The sequence below is a fragment of the Aphidius gifuensis genome, linkage group LG5 (genome assembly GCF_014905175.1).
Source record: "Aphidius gifuensis isolate YNYX2018 linkage group LG5, ASM1490517v1, whole genome shotgun sequence".
Taxonomy (NCBI): domain Eukaryota; kingdom Metazoa; phylum Arthropoda; class Insecta; order Hymenoptera; family Braconidae; genus Aphidius; species Aphidius gifuensis.
Window position 1 is genome coordinate 15,373,318 of NC_057792.1, and position 22,140 is coordinate 15,395,457.

Here is a 22,140-nt window from a genome sequence, read left to right on the forward strand (position 1 = left end):
TTTTATGTCGGACTAAAATAATGGTATTTCATTACTAAATTAAAATTACAAAATAAAAAAAGATCATAAAAAGGGTATTAATTCCAGGAGAAAAAGCATGAGTATGTTGAAAAAATGTATACGAATTCAATCAGTCAATGAGAATACATTGGCTTTTATCTTTAAAAATAACCAAAGACTAGAAGTTAGACTACAATTCAAATATAGACAAAGACTTGGACAAACAGAATACAGGATAGAATTTATCCATGTGGTCAATCGGTTTACCCACACACACACACACACACAGACAAAGTAATAAAATAAAAAATATAAATAAACCATAAAAAAGATATAAAAAATAAATTTAATCAAGTTCATTGAATTTAGATCGTGTTTTTTTGTAATTTATTTATCATTTTTTTATTATTCAGCATATCCATGAGCTTTTTTTATTATTTCGAGCTTTTTTTTCCATGTTTAAATTGTTCTTTAAAAATGAAAATGGTTTTGTTAATCCATAGTACAAAAATTTAAGTGGAATATAAATAATGAAATAAATAATTTTACCTTAAAATTATTTTCAAACTAATAATAAAACACGTGGTTTTTTTTTTTACAATTTTTAAATAATTTATTTTTTATATTTTATGAATAATTTTTGAAGTTAATTTTTTTTATGACAAAAATCTCGAAACACAACTCGTTGATTTTCAGTAGATTGAATGAATTTTATTTTATTCATCTCAGTGGAATAGAAAAAAAAATAGTATTTTTATTTTTAATGTAAAAAATAAATTATTCTACACGAGTGTCTCGTGTTTCACAGTGAATTGCATACAATGAATTTTATTCTTTTCAACGAAATATATATATTGAATGATGAAGATGTCATTTCAGTTAATACAGTATCGTAAAATCAACTCTAAACTATAACATTCAAGAGAAAGCAATATGAACGAACAAGAATTGAATATCAAGTGCCAAAATATTCAACAATGTTCAAATGATATCATTTTTTTTTTATATAAAATTAATGTACTTTTATTAACGTGTCTCTTTATTTTTAATTACAATAAATTATTTTTATTGTTTATTCAATTATTTATTTTGTTTTTGATTATTTTTGGAATGGCAATTTTGTCAGGTTGATGGTCTATAAAATCTTTTCTCAAAAATTCTTCAGTTAAAATTAAAAATCTCAGTGGAATTTCAATTTTCTTTAAATTCTAAAATTCCTTAATGTTATTAAAAAATTTTACGTAAAATATTTTTATAATTAGTTTTTGTTGTATTTTTTTATTATTATTTTATTTTGTATAGTTCTACATTTGACAAAGTTATCAGTCTCATTGAATTTTCATTATTCTAAGTTAAATTGTTATTTACACAATTGTTTATTTACATACAGGTTTATTTTTATTCTTTTAAATTTATGAATTGAATCTAAGAAAAAGTCAAACATTCATGTTTATTGATTTTCTATTTTCATAAACACCTTTAAAGTTTAAATTAATTTTACCTATAAAACTAATGAAAATTGCTTGTTTTATTTTGCCAATTTCTTTCAATTATTAAAATGACTAACACGTTCAACAAATATAATTTTAATAAATAATTATTTACTAAAAAAAATATCTATTCAATTTAAATGAATTGTTTTTATTTTTTTATTTATACATAGACTGAAAAATTAAATAATCTTGGTCATAATGATTATTTGAAAATAAAATTAAATAGTTAAATTTACTTGATGATTAATTGGTCAGAATGTCAATGGACAAATTATTACCCTGATAATGTCAATCCACAGGAAGTATATATATTCGATAGATCATTGAATCTTGTTTTGGCATATTGTTTTGCTTTAATGTGATAAAGATAATTCAATTTGATGATGACTCAATGGAAAAGCTTTGTCAATTGTATGTATTAAATACTGATCGAGTGATAAATCATGATACCACTGATGATATTCTGGGACAAATTTATTTTTAGAATAATTATATATACATATACATAGAGTTTGATTGATACTGTGTATTTCAATTGAACTATACGTGTGTATTTGTATTTGTATATATGAAATCGTATACTTAGTTAGACTCCCGTGACATTGTATGTCTTGGCCACAAGCCAATATTACCTTGTAACACGTCTTATAACCACCTGGGACATCTCAAATCTCAATTGTAATTCCCTTATGATTAACAATGACTATTTTAATTCACAAGAGAAAACTAATACATTGCTTCACTATATTGAAATTATTTTCTTAAACAATACAATGCATTTTTTCTTCTTTCAAAAATCACAGAAAAAAATTCAATTTAACATTTTTTAAATATCGAAATAGTGGCTAATTTCATCTTCCCAAAAATTAAAATCCAATGTTTTTTAATTTTTCGATATCTAAAAATTTATAATTACTACAAGTAAATTTTTTTCAAGTAATTTAATGTATTATTAATTGATTTTTATTTGCATTTAAATAATAATTTACAAATCACCTAGCCAACTGTGTTTATCAATGAAAAATTTTAAATAAAATTACCTGAAAAAAAATTATCAATATTTGAAAAAAATTTCATCAATTAAATTATAATTATTGAGTATTTATTAAATTATTAACTAAATATTTCAAATTTTTTTTTTTTCAATTAAATTCTTTAATTGGAAAATGTATAATTAAGTCGAAACAATTAATACTCACTTGTGTTTAATTAAACTGATCCAAATGACGAATGTATGTTTTTTTTTTGATAGAAAAAAAGCATACGATTATAATGATGTAATTTTCTTTAACATGAAAATTCAAGTACGTATAAATTTAATTAAAAGAAATGATAATTAATATTTGTGTTGATATAATAATATTGAATAGATTTCTTCAATCAATATTGTGTGTAATATCATCACCTGTGGCTAGACGAGATTGTGACCAATTCAGTGAAATACCACAGTATAATCATCGGTGGTCAAAGTTGTGGTTTAACTAGACACCATGCTTTCAGTGATTCACACTATTTCCTCTCACTTGCTCGTTAGTTAATAGCCTGGCTTTTGCCTCATGTCAATCTCATTTGACTTGATTCAAAGTGTCAATTCTCTATCCTTCAATATCCACTAAATTAATCTCCAAAAAAAATAAAATATAAATGGAGAAAATAAAAATGGTATTTTTTTTTTTGTTGAATAAAATATTGATTTTCCAGCAAAAGCCAACCAATGATACAAATTTAATTTATACATGAATGATTTTATATGTCAAAATCAGAAATACTTCAATATATGCAAATTAACGTATTTATTTTATTTAATTGGTAGACTGAGAGTTAAATTAAATAAACTTATACATACCTTTGGCAAAATGCCATTATATCTATTCCACACTTTCACAATTTGTTTTTATTTTTTATTTTTTTTTTACATGAAAAACAACTTGTGTAGATGAGTTTGAAACAAGTAGTATAAACAAATATATAATCAGACATATAAAAATTAAAATAATACAAAAAACATTTCCGACAATTTTTTTTTATTAATAATTAATAAAAATTAAAGAAAAACAAAATGAATTTTATATTTTTATTAGATTATTTAACTTGCAAATCATTTAATTTAATTATAAATTTTTTAGATAAATAATTTATCTATTTTTTATTTAAAATATTATTTTTGTTTTTTAATATTAAATTTACAGATTACAATATTGCATATAATAAAAACAATATTATAATACGCAAGCCTGAGATAAAAAAAAATTGAAATAAAAAAATTTTCTTTTTGTAGCATACTTGCATAGTCACCAAGGGCAAAATGTGAATCGTAATATTACTGCTGACTTTGCAAATGTAAATTTTTAACGTACACGTTGTATGTAGTACAACATATACGTGCCATGATAATATAAATGAATGTGAAAAAATATCGAGCATTCTTTTTCATATATTTACATAATTTTTTTTATTTCAACATTGTTTTTGTTTATTGAAAAAACATATAGACATGTTTTTTTCTTGAGACATTTTTCTCTCATAAACGACATTATAACTGTTATATATATTTCTTTCTTATAAACAATAAGCAAAACATAGATGCAAAATTGTTTTTGGTAAATGAACATTTGAACAATAAAAAAAAATTTCATTTTAAAACAATTGGATATACAACAGTATCATTACTACTAATTTTATTTTAAGTTCAAAGGTTCAAAGTGAAAAAAAAATAGGAAAAATGAATGAAAATAAAAGGTGATGATGATGACGATAATGATGATAATAACAACAACAAAGAAATAAAAAAAATTTTAAATTAAATAAAAAATAAAAATAAATAAAAGCTTGGGTCACAAGTTATGCAGAGAATTTTAGAAAAGTTAGAGTGACTTGCATGGTCTGCTTCTTGTGTTGTTAGTGGTAGTGGATGTAAATGTGCAAGCCATCATGCGAACAGTTCTTAGTTACTTCGTTAATGAGGAGTATGAATGCATACGTGCCTTGAACAATTTGTGTACATATATACACACTTGGTACATATATATTATATTACGATAATTTTAGGACTGTATAAACCAAGTCACCCAACATCCATACCAAAGTTTCACTAACGTTTTGTGTTATTGTATATGAAAAGCAATGTGGCTAGACAAAATTAAAATACCAATGTGATAGACAAAGACAACATTACTAGTAATAAATATTCATATTCTTAGTTGGTTAGTGATGCAGATACTTCTTCTTCTTCTTCTTCTTCATCTTCATCTTTATTACTATCCAACTGATGATAATGATGATGATGTGAATCTTCAACTGAATGCTCTTTCTCTTGTCAGAATATTTTAACACTCGCATATATATCATCATCATCAACAATAATATATATACAAAAGTTGAGACGTTCAATAACGTGCTTGTTAAAATGAACAATAAACTTTCAAGATGATACCTTTTGACTTTGGGCATTTATTGCTTGAGTGCATTTTAAAATTCTTTCAGTTGGAGAATATCTTCTGTTACAATTCAATCTTCAATATCCAAAAAAAATAAAAAATATATTTTTATTTATACATATCACACTGTAATCTTTTCAAACGACAAAATTTTAATTGTTAAAAATTGTTTTTGTTTTCTTTATTCACCTGGTTTTTAATACGTAAAAGAAATGCATTTTATTTTAATTTATTTTTAACACTTTCTTGTAGTCGTTCATTAATTTTTTTTATTATTTTTTTTTTAAACAGTAGTTGGGGTGTTTTGTGAGTACTGTGTAGAGTTGTTGAAATGAAAAGTCAATGGGACAGTGAAAAAAATACGAGTCAAGCGACTTGTGAACAATTAACCAGTATAATCTATTTTTTTATTTGATGATTTAATTATTATTTTAATCATCATGTATTTAATTATTATTATTAAAAATAATTTATTTAAATAAAGCTTTAAATGATAATTATTTATTTGATTTAAATTTTTTAATATTTTTATTGATGCTGTGGTGTTCTATTGCATAATGAGTTGTTTCTTTGTGCGGACATTGTTCTAGAATTTCAAAATTATCACATGTTTGATTATTGTATATTATCATTAGCTATTTCAACAAATAATCAATACTGTTTTTATAATTACCAAATGATAATTTAAAAAAAGAAAAATTTAAATAGTATTTTATTGAAAAACTTTTGCTTAACTTTCATTATACTTTTGTTGAACTTTTGTTGAACTTTAAAAAGTTGAATATTTTTTAAATTTATTGTTTGTGGTTTTTTTTTTTATTTGGTAAAAATCAACATTCACTGTTTGACCACTTGCCAGTTTGTGGGTTTGAAAATTTTCCTCAATATCAGCAGATAGCTAAAATCAATATTGTTCAAATCATCAAATATATTATGTCGTATTATCTCTTGACTGATTCAATGTGGTAATACAATATCTATTGTTCTAATATCAAAACTTGTCTATGTTTACGAAAATGAAATTTGACAGATTTTCAATACGTTTAAAATATCATTAACATCAAATTAAACGTATTAAATAATTGTTAAATTAATTTCAAATAATCTTTAAAGTATCATATTAATTTTTTCGATTTACATATAGAAAATAGTCATCGAAATAATAATGATACCTTATCAGGATAAATTTTTAAAATATAAATTGATTTTTTTTTATTGAAATTTTATAATAAAAAATATATCTAAACAAACAATATGACAGTGTGATGGATATTGAATATATGTATTAAAATGTTTTTGCTGATGATAAGATAGTTAAGGTGGATTATCGCGGTGGGTGGTCGAAGGGGGGTACGTGGCCCCGTGGTCGTGCTACCCCTCGACGATATCGACCACGTAACATTGAAGATGCTCGTATTATCTACATTTCTTATGCTCTTCTTGCTGATCTTCATTATTTTGAACAGGTAAAAATAACAAAATTAAAAAACAAATCAAATTAATCAACAAAATTTATATCACTAAATCATCAAACCATTTCATTTAAAAGCTTTTTTTTCTTTTCCTCATTTTTTGATTAATCAAAACTTTTTTTTTTTTATATCTATAAAAGTATAAAAACTATTTATATTATTCTGACTATGCATTAGCTTCTGACACGAATGAATAATTCATGATTTTATCTTGAATCAAGTTTTAACATTTTCAGCATCGATACTCGGAATATAAAAGAAATTTAAAATACAAAAATCATCAAGAGAGGTTGACGTTGTCGCGACACAAGAATATCGATTACAATTTTTATTTTTTTTATTTTTTCAATATCCTAACAATAATCTGAATTTCTGTTACTCCATGTCAAAAAATTTTTGTTGTATTTTTAAAATTCACAGTCAACTGTGATGTGATATTTATAAAATTAATTGACATAAATATTGAAAAATATGACAAGTTAAATCAAAAGTGACAAACTATAATATAAAAATTATTAACAGTATATTTTTCCTCGGCTTGAAATAATTAATTTCAATGTTATTTTTAGGATCTTCAGTCAGAAATTGAAACTCATCGTGATGTATATGCATCGTTAAATGGAACTGGACGTAAATTATTGGGTTCATTGGCCAGTCAGGATGATGCTGTTATGCTGCAACGTCGTCTTGATGAGATGAATCAAAGATGGCATCATTTAAAAGCCAAAAGTATGGCAATAAGGTAATAAATAAAAAATAAATATATCTAATTTAATTTATTACAAATAAATAAATAAATAATTTCTTTATTTTTTAATAAAAATGTCAAAAGTTTTGACAAGACAATATATAAATTTATTGTTACTAAACTATTTGAACTTTGGTCCTGTGGTATTTTAGAATTTCGAAATACATGCACCCGATTAACTATGAGCTACGGAATTTCCTGCATAACATTCTGTTGGACCTTTGTACAATACTTCATTTACATTCTACAAGAAACAAACACATATTTACCATACATGTTTATTCATATCTTACCTCTTGTTTCAAAACTATCACATATACTTTTTTTCGTTTTTTTTTTAACATAACTCTTTATTTATCAAAAAAATAAAATTTTATACTTGAAAAGTCAATTGATCAAATTTTAGATCAAGTCTTGGCATTTAAATTTTTAAAAAATTTCTTGAATAAAAAATAAATAAACACGGTCAAGTTTATCTACAAAAAAAAAAAAGGTCTTTTTAAAAATTAAACAGTTTTTTTTTTTTATTTACAAGCCAAAAGAAGTTAATAATAAGCCTGTAGCAAAAAATAAAAAAAAAACAAAAACGTTTTTAAATTAATTATATAAAAGAAACAATTTGCAAATGATATTTATTTACTTATTGAATTAATTAGTTTAAATAAGAGTGTTAATGTTGATTGTATAGTTGAAGATGTGTTGATAAATACATATGCTAAAACACACAATGTATACAAGAAGGATAATATGCTGGTGGCATTGGTTATGATAAGGCATATAGCTTAGTGTTAATCCAAAATATCTGATGGCGATGGTGGTGTTGGTGGTGTAGTTTACATCTTTGGTATACATAATATGCGCAAGCGTATATTGTATATAAACTGATGTTACTGTACCAATAACCCACGGGGCTATATAGTCCTCACCAAAATTTGAATTCACACGTATTTGATAGTCTTGTATGTGTAATATATCTGTATAACCAAGTATTACAGTTGCTTTTGAGCCAGATGTGTCCCAATGATAACTTGGATATTTCTAATCTCTCAAACTTATTGGTCCATTATTTAAACAGTCTTATCTTGATTTTTTTAATCATCAAGATAGCTTAAAATATCATTTTATATATCCTTATCTGACATTAAATTTTATTAAATTAATTTATTTAAATAATAAATTGATTAAAAAATTTATTTTACTCGATAAAATATTAATCAATTTTTTAGATATACTTTAATTTATCTGAGAGCTTTTTTTTTCCTTTTTTTTTTTCCCTCGATTATATTTACTTGACGTAAATGAATGTGTGAAAAAGATAGATACTAAAATATACTTATATACTTTTTATCTATTTTTAAAAAATAAAGTATATAAAAAAAAAAAAAAAATTGGATGAGTTTTAGTAGACGTATATGAAACGTGTAGATATCAAAATACAGCTTTTCTTGTTGAGTTTTGTATGACTTTCATCAGCCTTACAATAAGTAAAATATTATATCTTGGTAAAGCTGTTTCTTCGTGATAGTATATACAACTAAATTCACAACTTAAAACTTACAATACAATAATACTTGACAATAGAAAAATATTAATTTAAATTGCAAACATTTGAGCGAGATAATTTAATTGACTCTACATAATGTTTTTATACCAAGATCATTCTTAAATTAAATTTAAAAATTATCTATGTTTTTATTTTAGTGTGTAAATTTTAATTTGCCATTTTAAAATAACATTGTATTTATATTGTTGTATAAACTTAATTATGATGAGTTGATAAACAGTTACAACAAAATTAATTGATCATGAATCAACTTGTAAATATATACACATTGGATCCCTGATGTCAATAAAATAAATGATTAATTGAACATATTTAATGTAAAACCAGCAGACTAATTTTGATTTTTTAAATGTTTTATAGAAATCGTCTAGAGAGTAATACTGAACACTGGAATGCTCTACTGTTGTCTCTACGTGAACTCATTGAATGGATTATAAGAAAAGATACTGAGCTCAAAGGTCTTGGTCCAGTTTGTGGTGATATTCCAACACTACAAAAACAACAGGTAATTTTAAAAAATATTTTACATATTTACAATGTAAGTATCTTGAAATAATTACGAAACAAATTTATCATAATCAAAATTAATTCTAGAACATTATATATACTTGAAAAATATTTTCTTTTTATATTTTTAATAACCCTAGAAGTAGGTAAATCTCATCAAGGATGTTGTTGTCTAGTTGTCATTTAAATCTTTTTTTTTTAAACATTTTAATTTTAAGGATGAAGATTATATCATGATAATAATAATAAATGTTAAAGGCCAAGTACACTCAAGTGAATGTATTTTTTTTGCAAACTTGTGTGATAAATATTGTCAAAAGAACCATTGACCTTTGATAGGGGAAGAATCAATCTCTCTCTCTAGTTTACTTGAAGAAAAAAAATTTATAAAAAAATATGTGTCAGGGTATGGCTCTGTGGTATGATCTCGTCATGTTGGATACATTGGTGTTGTGGCCTCAAAAAAAAAAAAAAAAATAGGGGCTGATATACCCTTGCAAGCACAACTTCAAAGACCAGATAAAATTGATAAATATAATGCTGAAAATTTTTCTTATATCCGTTTTATAAAAAATATATTGCCACAAAAATAATACTAATTTTTTTTACAATATAATAATATTTTTTTTCCAATATTTTTAGTCTTTTATTTATTATTAAAAATAAATAAATAAAGATAATTTTATTTTTAAATTTAATTACATTTTATCATTGCTATTTTTAATATCAATTTTTTAAATTATATATTTTTTTTTTAATACAAATTCAGAATTTTTCTTCAATAAAAAAATTAGTTATTTTTAAATAGATTATTATTATTTTTTTGCAATATAAATTTATATAATATTTTTATTTTTAGAATTGAAAAAATTGGCATTTAAATTTTTCTTTTTATACTGATTATGTAGGTTAAAAATTTGGGAAGTAAATTCTATTTTTATTCCAAGAAAAAATACTAGGTTAATTCCTTTGTGTAAACAAAAAAAAAAAAACTAGGCGCCAGAAAAACTGGTTTTAAATAACGCATTAAAAAAAATAAATAAAAGAAATGAAATATAAAAAAAAAATACCCAAGTCTATAGAAATAAAATATTTACTCGAAATTTATTGAATGAAATTTTTTTTTATTTTCTTTTCTAAATAATATTATTTAATTTATTATTGTAAATTAAATTGACTATTCTTTGATATATTATTTTCCATGATTATTGATTATAATAAAACGAATATTTATATACTGATAAAATTAAAATTCACATTTCAGGATGATTACCGAGGTTTCCGTAGACAGCTTGAAGATAAACGACCTGTCATTGAGAACAACTTACTCAGTGGACGACAATACATTGCCAATGAACCGCCTCTTTCAGACACCTCCGATTCAGAAGGTAAATTAAAACATTAAAAAATAAACACACTCTTATTAATTTAGTGATAATCAAATTATATAGTATAAATAAAAAACAAAGTGAGCATTAAAAAAAGCTCTTTGTTCGATAAAATAACTATTTATATTATTAAATTATTTGAATAATTAATCAAATAATATGACTAACTCAAATTGAATCAATCGAATTAAAACAATATAAACTTTGTATGTGTATCCGGATGAAACATCCTAAAAAGACTCATTTAAAACTCAGTTTTGTTGGTACTTGTTGTTTCCTTTGGGAAAAGCTTTTGTCTTTCAATAACTTTGAACAATTCTATTGAAAATTATATTAGTTTTGTTTAATATATTGCAACATCAAAATTACAATTTAAATATTCATTTAATATTATTTATTATTAAATTATTATTTCATTTAATTTATCATCATAAACATTGATATTATTTTTATATTTTTAAATTATTATTTGGTCTAAAAAATCATAGTTTATGTGTCTGGTTTTATTCATGTTTTTTATACAAAAATGATTTATTATCATGAGACTAGTAAAAAGTAAAAAATAAAAAAAACGACAATGTGATTTTTGTCATAGTTTTCTGTATGGTTCTATTCATACAAAGGATAAGATTGTTGGAAAATTCTTGTCACAAGAAAAGCTAAAAAGAACGTGACTTGAAATGACGAAAAAAAAATAAATATATCAACTAGAATGGATTACCAATGATCTCACAAATGGAGAGCACGCTTTCCTAATTCGATTTAAAATATTTTACTTTCTTTCAACTAAATCGTAAAACTATTTATACAGTTTATTGATTTTTATTTTTTTTTTTTTAAATTTGATCTATACATAATTGATATTTTAAATTAAATTACTTATTTTTTTTACATTGATATTTGATTTTAAATTTAATTATTCGTAAAATTAAATTAAATCTTCGACTTTTATGATAATTAAAAAATTAACATAACCATATTTGAATTGATAATAAATTAAAATATGAATTTATTCTATTATTCCAAGTTGAAAATTTCTAGTCTAGCTTTAAGTAAAAATTCATTTTGATAATACGTTTTTTATTTAGATAATTATCTTAGTATATGAATCAGGTTAAAACGACTTTATATCTATTAAATCTTCATAACATAAAATTGAAATAAAAAATAAAAATAAATAATGCAATGTTGATATGATCATAATATTTTCATTTATAAATGACTAATATTACTTAGTTACTCACACAAATTCAGTTGCATTTGTAAATTTAATTTACCAATGAATCACATATCGTATCATCCAACCAGGTTTTACGTGCATGTTTAGCACTGATAACGTGCACGATTCAACCGGTCACACCATATCTATATATGTTGATTTATACTTATTGCTGCATACTATTTTAACTAAAATAACACCATTCACAAGGCACTTCTTGCTTTTTTTTTTTTATATGTATTATTATTTTTTATCATGTCTATGAATAACCCGATTTTATGATTTTACATATCTGCTTATTCTCAGATTTTATAAAATAAATATTTTTAGTGTTTAATAAAAAAAATTATTCTCAATAAGGAATAAATATTTTAATAATACAAAAATATCATCATGACGTTGTAATTTTTATCTATAAAAATAGAATAATAATATTTATAAAATTATTATTTACACTATTGGCTTTTATTTTGAAAAAAAAAGAAAAAAATTTATTTGATTTGTTGAAAAGAAAATAAATAGAGATCTATTAGTTTTGTGCTTTAAATAAATAAATAATTTAGTATTTATAATATTTTTAATATGATTATTCAGGTCGAGATCTAGATGGTGATTCAAGGGGCTATAGAAGTGCCGAAGAACAAGCCCATGAATTGACACGTAGCATTCGAAGAGAGGTTAATAAACTCTCAGAGCAATGGAATGCTCTCATTGAACGTAGTGATGCCTGGAAACGAAAACTAGATGATACAACTGCGGTAAGTTTTCACGATTATATCATTTTTATTTTATTACATTCATTTTTTTTTTGTTTTTTTATCATTTTATTTTCCAAGTACCCAAGATATCTTTACAATTTTCCTTGGATATCATTTACTTTTTTATTTTATTTCAACAATCTACTATTTCATTTCAACATTATTTCGAGTAATTTAAAAAAATGTAAACATTGCCAGAATTCATTTCAAGATTCATCACTTCAATCTGTTGTATAAAATGTAAAAAAAAAAAAACTATATACATAATCCCATCTTGTTTCTTTTATCATATAAAGATCAAAAGATTTTTACGACTGTTGACAAAATATATTTTCGAAAAACCAAGTAACAACATTCGAAATATTACACTTTACCTTGAGGCAATTGCTAGACAATTTGTCATATCAATGCCATCATAATTTGACTATAAAATTTCACCAGAACATGAAAAAAAAAAATATACATAAAATAAATCATTTGATAAAAAATTGCTTTATCATTTTACCTCTTGAATAGTACATACACGATGACAAAATATATATATATTTTTTCGATATAGACCAGTAACCACCCCTTCAATAAAAATAAAAATAAATAGAATTCCCAAGAGCTCGATAAATCACAGAAAAAAAAAGTATAATCCTTGTTCTTGGATTAATACAAAAAATTGTTTTTTTCTTTTTAGCACTTATGTTTTATTTTTTCTTAGAGAGATTGAGTTTATGAGGAAAAAGCATATGTCCATTAAGTGATTCAACACCAAGTTGTAAAAAAAAAAAATAATCTATAAAATATTTTTAACACTTTATTTTCACTTCACGTTTCATCCCTTAATATGTTCATAGGGTTATCATAATGCAGTATGGGTTAATGTTGCAACGTGTTTAGAATTATAAATTGACATTTTTATACAGCATTATAATTTATAACTTGTTATACACTGTAAACGGATTTATGATTACATATTTTAACATTATACAACAGGACAAATAAGTCATCATATTATGAATGACAAGTATATTTTACAACACCTGACTTGCTTCAATCATCTGTATTAAAATACACACTTTGCAGATTACCTCATCTTCTACACTGTCATATACTTTTTATCCATTTTTTTTTTATTTTTTTTATTGTTAAATAAATATAAACACAATCATAAAAAATAAAACAAATATTAATACAAATTGGCACGCTTATTTATCGTGATTATTAAACTGAAAAATAGTAAAAAAAAAAATGAATAAATAAATAACATCAGAGCTTTAAAAAAACGATAGCAAAACTGCATCAATTCTATCGTAACTGGTGCAAAACTGCAATCAATGATATTTTGTATATGATAACCCTGAACACACATTTATTGCTTTTTTTTTTTTTTTTTTATTTTATTTATCCCAACACTTTGTTTTTCAATTTTTATTTTGTTGAAATTAAATAGATGAATTTAAGCGTATAGGATAAAATTTTGTTAAATTTTATATTTGTAAATTCATTGTTGGAAAAAAAAAAAAAATGAAGGAGGGTTGAGAATCGATTTTTTTTTTAATGGTTAGTACCTGGGTAAAAGTTGAGATCGGCTAAGTTTAATGACAATGTTCACGATCTTTCATTAATGATGTGCCAAATAGAGCTCCTGAGGGTGTAGTCATTAACAAGTTGTGAATTATTATAGATACACAAGTTGGTGGTGTAAATGAGTGATCAAGAAAGTCTGGGAAAATATATGCATAATGCATTGGCAATTTAACTTTTAAATATTTCTTATACCTGGTCACGTTTTTAATTATTTATTGATAATATTTTTTTTTATTTATATTTTATTTTTCATGTATAAAAAAATTGCAGTTTAATTGCAAATGCATACAGCTAATTACTAGGTTATCATTATACAATTTCCACTATAAATAATAATAAGAAATAAAAAATTTTTCATTTATTATTACTAAAATTTATGTCAACTATCAATTGAAATTTGTGATTAAATATTTTTATTAAAATATCTCTCGTATTTACATACTAACTGGAGTAATACTATTGATATTTTAAAAGTTGAATTTAATGTTTCAATTTACGTTTAACATCAATATATTCACGAGAGTATACGTATCAATTCCCATGTCACTGAAAACTTTTAGTATCAAATTTCTCAAGCGGATATGAGCACCAATGTCTCAAGGTATTTCATCTCGCATGTTGTATTGAACAACTTACAGAGAAAAATAAAATCATTGACAGTTTTTTTTAAATACTAAAAAACATTGGGATATATTTTTATCAATATTTACATATTTTTTACTTGTGTGTAAAGGCTCGTTAAATAAATTGATAATTTACTAGGTATACAGTTCAAGTTACATAAGCAATTTTCAATTAGAAGATCATGAAAATTTTTTTTTTTAAAGCTGCATTTAAATAAACATCTAGATAAATAACGGAATGACATAAAACTTGAGCATATTTATGTTTAAAAGCACATTTTAAATATTTTATGCTAAAAAATCTCAAATTAATTTATCAAATTTTTTTATTTCATTATTAATTTATCAAATTCATTAGAAATATTATGCAGATAAAGAATATATAATGTTCTAAAAATAATATATTAATACTAGTTAATAATTTATTTTAAAAAATAATTAAAATGTCAATACTCCGGTGCAAGTGAACAAAAATAAAATCCAGCATTTACCATCAGGTCAAATTTCTACACAAACTGATAGAAAATCAATAGTAAATTCATTACATATTAATTCCAACTTGAATTTATGTATAAGTGTTTCATTGATTTTCAAGTTAAGAAAATACGTTTATATATAAATTATAATCAATAATAAATTTATAATCTCAATCTGAAATATATCATTTAAATTTTCATAAAAATTGTAAATATGATCATCAAATGGTATTTTTTTAAATCTCTTTTATACCGACTTTATAAGCTCGTTTAATTTCCGAATAAATTCGAATCAAACCGATGTTCAGGGCACAGTATATTCGCATGTGCTTCTGTGGCAATTTTTCAATCACTTTAAAACCGGGCCTCATTCTCATAAGTTAAAAAAAAAAAAAATAAATAAACACATAAAAATGTCTAACATAAAAATTTTATTTAAATGTTTATATTAAATAATTTAGTAATAATAAACAAGTTTTAACGAGGGTATATAAAATTTAATTTTATGAAATTTATGACTGACCCACAGTGTTGAAATTTTTTTCCTCGAATATATTCAAACAATGTTTATCGTGCTAGGAATTTAAATATTCAATTAAGTTGGACAATGTGACTGTGAGTAAATCTGCATACGCCATGCTGATGGTCTCTTTGTGTTGACAGCCAATGGGCCAATGTAAAGTGTTTGTGAAATCACTCAATCGATAGATAATAATTAATGATATCAGTGATTACAGAGTGAAATAATTTAATTAAATAATATTATTATTTTTTGTTTTTTAATATTTAAAAAGTATATAAATTTATTGAATTATTTTTATAACGAAAGGGAAATATAAAAATAGTGCTGACACATGTTAAATATATATTTTTCTTTTATAAATAAACATCAAAGTTTATTTATTAATTTATAATTTAAAAATAATATTATAACTTTGTGTTAAATTTTTACTTTTTAGCACAACTGAATTTAATATTAACTGGTATTTCAAGATGAACTTTTTCACATGGGAATATAAACACTTTGCTGATTCAATTGGCTTCTTCATATAAATGTATTTTTTTTTTTTCATCATTATATATCTATTTTCATTTCACATTGCCAATACCGGTTAATAAAAAATAAAGTAAAAAAGAAAATTCACGTAGACTCCTACACGATGTCAGTGCACAATTTACTTTTTTCTTTTATTTTTTTTAAATCAACATGAATTAATGTTTTATTTTTTTTTTTTTACTATTTTTATATTTTTGCAATTGTGAAAAAAATAAATATTTTAAGTATGATTAATATTTACGAGGACAATAATATTATGTGTCGAAAAATATATATCAAAATTTACCTGGTTTCTATTTTTATTTTACCGGATGGTTCAATGACTGTATCGTATAACTCATTTATGAGTTTTATTTCGCAACGCTTGACAGAACACTCGGGCTCATCCAGACCATTACTCAATCGAAATTTTTTTTTTTTTTTTTTAATTCTTTCTACTCAAGCTGGGCATTAAATAATACTAAGTGATTGATGTTTCCCGTAATAATAAAAATAAATAATTTCTTTCTTCCTTTAAATAACAAACAATGTAAAAATAAAAAAAAAATTAACCATTAAATTTGTAACTTGTCAACAAAAGTCTCAACTTAATTTGTCTATAATTTAAAAAATCAACAAATATATAGTGATCTGAATAAACAACTTAATACTTTGTTTATTAAAAAATTTTCATTTCTATAAATAAAAATCTTAAATATGTTTTTTATATTTTTAAACTCAAAAAAACATACAATGAAAATTCCAAAAATATTAGTCATGCTGGTATGAAAAACTAGATGGAGGATGAAAATTATGAACCAAGAAAATATTTATATATATTGTATTTTTTTATTATTTTTTATACTCAAAGTTATTTTGGTCCAACACTTTGCATTTACAAGATTAAGATTCTCGCGGTCACCGTACTCACACAACACAGTCTGGCCGTCCATAAAATAAAACAAAGACAGTGTCTGTTATATACAAATAATGCACAAGTTAACATCAATGATTTGAATATAAAATACCATCAATTAAATTAATATTTCATTCACAAAAATATTATACTTATGTATTATTATTATTTTTATTGAAATCATAATTCATCTTTATCTGCATGTGATTATTTTTTTCATTCAAAGTTTTTTCTTGAATATTATTGTATTTCTTTATCAAGTTAAATATATACTGTGTGTTTAATTTATCTTTTCAACATGATATATATTTTTAAATTTACGGTCTACTAACACAAACATTAACAATAATTTAACTAGCACAAACATAGCTCTAGTAATTTTATAATTACAAGCTTTTTTTCTTCTTCATTCTTTATGATAATTTGCAAGTATTGATTGTCATATAGTGGAGCTGTTAAAATACATGACCCTCCATGAATCTAACAGGAAATGAAGCCTTATAAAAAAAAGCAACGTTGCCTATTTAAAAAAAAAATAAATAAGCTTAATAATCTTTTCTCCTTATTCAAAAAAAAAATTAAAATTTATATCTCAAGTAGAAATCATTCTGCACGTCTCTCATTCACACTTAACTCTTTTTTAACTCTTAAAAATTTTTAAGCCAATATTTTTTTAAAAAAACATGTTCATCCAAAAAAGAAATGGAAAAAAAAACTTAAAATTTATCTAAAATTATAAATTCTTAATTAAAATATACAAAGCCGTTATTTTAATATTAAAAATTACTTTGAATTATTGTATTTCCATACTATTTATAGTAAAATTTTTTTAGTATAGATGAAATTTATATTTTTTTCGATGACACGTGAAGAAACACTTTAACTTTGTTTCGATTCTTGATGCAGACTGTTGCAGGTTTTATCTTACGCACCGGTGTAGGTTGACACTAAAACACGTCTTAATATTACATATATATATGTTATTTTATATGTACACATATGTAAATTATCGAGAAGTTGGGTAGGGGTGTATGTTGGAATAACTTTTCGTTAAGACTGGAGTGCCTTTCAGTATACTTTTCGTTGTCAACGAGTCAGCATTACTGAAGGCACCCATCATCATTTACTTGAATTTTTTATTTTTTATATTTTACCTTTTTTTATTATACGCGCAAAAATAATCAACACGATATATGATACTTAAAAATATACATGATATATACCCGAGAAAAATACACTCCACAAGCCTACTGAATTATAAAATATATTTTCGAATGGAATGTTATTGTTTTTTTTACTACTAAATTAAATTTACTCATTTTTTTTTCTTCAGTTAATCTATGTTGAAATATTTAATAATCCAAAATATATATAAATAATATTTAAATGTGAAAATCTAGTCAAAAATATTTATTATTAATCAACTGTGATGTTATTTAAAAATTAAATAAATATTAATTGTTTGTTTTTTGCAAAGTGATAAATAAAAAAAGTGAGATGACAAGTGAAATTGAAAAAAATAATAATAATGAAAATTATAAAATGGAAATAGTGAATAATACAAAAATTAAAATGTTAAATAATAGTGTTAAAATAAATAACTATAATGGTGATGATGATGATAGTATACAATTTGATAATGGTGATCGTATGTCACTTAAAATTGATTTGTCAATGGCAGAACAATTTTATTATGAAGTTATATCTTCCTTCGAACAAGAAGAGGTATTTAAAAAAAATTATCATATAATATTAATTGAATTTTAGTAAACAATCGTTTGTAATTTGAAAAAAATATTTTCCCACGTTTTTTTTTGTTTAAATATAACATTGCGTGTATACATTTGAATAAATATCTTTGACTCACGTGGTGATGTATACCCCCCACCGAGAAATCAAACCAGGAAATGTTTGTCAAACCGGCATGTACTTTGATCTCAACATGACGACTAACTTATCTCAAAAAATAATATAACTTTTTTAGTGTGTCAATTCAACAACTGTTATTAAATTTTGACATAGCTCAAGTAAAAAAAAAAAATGAATATTTATCTACAATATGACAATAAATATTAACTTTAAAAATTTATAAAAATTTTACGAAAATATCTTAGATATAAAAATTAAATAAATACATATAATTTAAAAAATCAATAGAAAATAATATAAAGATTAAAAAACAAATAATAAAAATTGAATTTAAAATCAATGGGGAAAAAAGAAAAAAAAAAATGTTGTAAAGGGACAAATTGAAAGGTAGTTGTTGGCAATTGAAAGATGTTAACTGAAGATTTGGTAGGTGAAAGGATCCGGAAACATTTTGTTGAACCAGTTAGTTAAAATGTATATGAAAAAAAAAAATAAACGTTAAACTGTAGTGTTTGATTGTAACACTATGGTTGTAATGGTTAAGATGATTTTGGGTATGTTTTTGTATGCATGAGAGACGGTAGCACTAAAACCTATATATATAGTATTTCGACTACATGGCACACCCGTTAACAACAACGCCCAAGAACAGAGATTCCCTACTGGCATTCTATAACGGCGCCGCCCCGGAATGTAATTTAACGTCTGTACTTGTACAGACAATAATTGTTATTATCAAAATATTTCAACCACAAAAGTAAATGGTTTAACATGCCTGTAGACCATTTATTTATTTATATCAAAAGAGTCCTCAAGATGTCATCAAAATTTTCATATAAATTAATTTTAATATAATAATTTCATGTTATTTAACAAATGGCAAATAGTTTCTTTGTATCTTCGCATATAAAAATAAAAGGATAATAATAATTTTATATAGTTTTTTTTTTTTTAAGCTAATAATCTTAGCTTATTTTTTTTTAAACCTTTTTTTTTAATTCCATATTCATTTTATCTTCTCACAAGATATAAAATATTCAAAATTTATATTAAATTCTTTTTTTCATTATCAACTTGGTCCTGCTTAAATCCACAAAAAAAGATAATTTAAAAAATTAGCATTTCGTGACTAGATGTATATTCGAAAATAATTTAGCGCCAACTTTCACATACTGGCAATTTGTGGAGAAAAAAAAATAAGCATTTCAACGTATGAATGGAAAGAAAATGAATTTTTTTTTTTTTTTCTGTTTACTTTTTTACTTAAGCCCTGTAATTTATCTGGTAGACTGCCAAATAAAAAAAAAATATATAAGGAAAGTTTTACCAAAAATAAAAAAATTGAAAATAAAAAAATGAGTATTTGCTCGAATAGACACCCGGCGACGCGTACCAATTCGTCTTGCTCAAGAATAAAGCATAAGTCATGACAAAATTCCCGGAAATTTTATGAGAATGATTAATTATATGTGCAGTCTTCGGACACTGTCAAGAATAAATTTTTCCATAATGTTAAGATTGATTTTTATGAGTATTTTATCATTACTTGTTATTAATAAAATCATAAATTTTATAAATAATAATATTCATATATTAAAATTAATTTCAATTCAATATTTTTATTTATTAATTATTCATGTAATTAAATTACAATTTATTGATATCATTAATTTACATTTTTGAATTTTGTATATCATTGAATAATAAAAACAATTCAACGGTGTGATTATAATTATTTTTAATTGTCTCAAATTGTTTATCGATTTGATAATTAAATTTGTTAACTATTTTTAAATGTTATATATTTATATGAGTATCATAACTTGAATATATTTATCTTTATTTTGAGTATTTTAATGGTGTAAATAAATTAATAATTATTATTAAATATAGTTTAAATTTTATGAATTTAAAGATACTTTTTAATGGAAAAAAAAAATGTTATTTAATTTTAAATTAATATTTATATATGGAGTTAATTAATTAAAATACAAAGTACTTTAGATAATAATTTAAAAGAAATAAAATGATATTGAATTGACATTAATTTCATTATTAAAGAAGCGTTGGATTTTTAAATTTAGAATTTTTTTCCAAATGGCTGAGTAAATTAAGACTTGACCTTTAAATTACAATTTTTTTCTTTTTATATAAACTACTAGTCATCAAGTTTAATATCCTTTCAAGATACTCATTATTTATAAATTAAAACATCTAACGAAATTTAACGTCAAAAAGATATTTTTTGTTTTATCAAAAAATATATATTATTAAATTATTTGAATTGCATTTTTGAAAATTAAAAAAGTCGTTTACTGATGATATTGTGCGAATAAACGGAGTATAAAAAAAATTAAAAGTGACGTTTAAATATAATTATAAAATAAAAAAAAAATAATTATAGAGAGATAGAAAAAAGCGTACTAATTACAGTAACAGTCGGCAGTAAAAGTACAAAGATTATTCATCATCACAAAGCTTTGAAATTGATTTGACAAAAAAAAAAAAATAAAAAAAAAGTATATTATCTCTTGGTTTTTATCAACCTAAAATTTTATTCATTTAAAATTTTTACTGATTAATACTGCACACTATGAAACAATGAATTTTTCAACATTGAATAAAATCATCAATCTAAAAATTAACTTTTTTTATTTTCTAAAAATTTATTAACCTATATTTTATTTAATTTATTAACCTATATATCTTTTAAAAATTATAATTACTTTTGAAATGATATATTTAATTCTCTTATTACAAAATTTATTAAACGTGTGAAATATTGTCTTATATTTACAAATGACCTTTATAAATGTTTCAAGTTTCTACAAGTCGTCAAATTGCTCAACTAAGAAATATGTCATTGTAATATTTAATAATTTTAGAATATTTTTAACTCTTTTTTTAAAAAAATGATTATAATGTTTAGAAAAATTATTTAATAATTATATTTTACGATATTTTTCATTACAAAAAAAAGCTATTTATTAAAATTCATATATTATTTTATTCGTGAGATTTATCTTCACTAAATTTTCCTCAACAAGTTTAAGAGT

General features: G+C 22.9%; 1 protein-coding gene across 5 annotated transcripts in view; it reads left to right on the plus strand.

The window, feature by feature from the left end:
- LOC122857829 (dystrophin, isoforms A/C/F/G/H-like) overlaps positions 1-22,140 on the plus strand; it is a 125,927-nt gene that overhangs the window by 95,404 nt on the left and 8,383 nt on the right. For all 5 annotated transcript variants that reach the window (XM_044160236.1, XM_044160238.1, XM_044160240.1 and 2 more), the window contains 4 exons: positions 6,972-7,144; positions 9,075-9,219; positions 10,486-10,609; positions 12,423-12,586. In XM_044160236.1, coding sequence (XP_044016171.1) covers positions 6,972-7,144; positions 9,075-9,219; positions 10,486-10,609; positions 12,423-12,586 — 606 coding nt within the window. The remainder of the gene's footprint in view (positions 1-6,971; positions 7,145-9,074; positions 9,220-10,485; positions 10,610-12,422; positions 12,587-22,140) is intronic.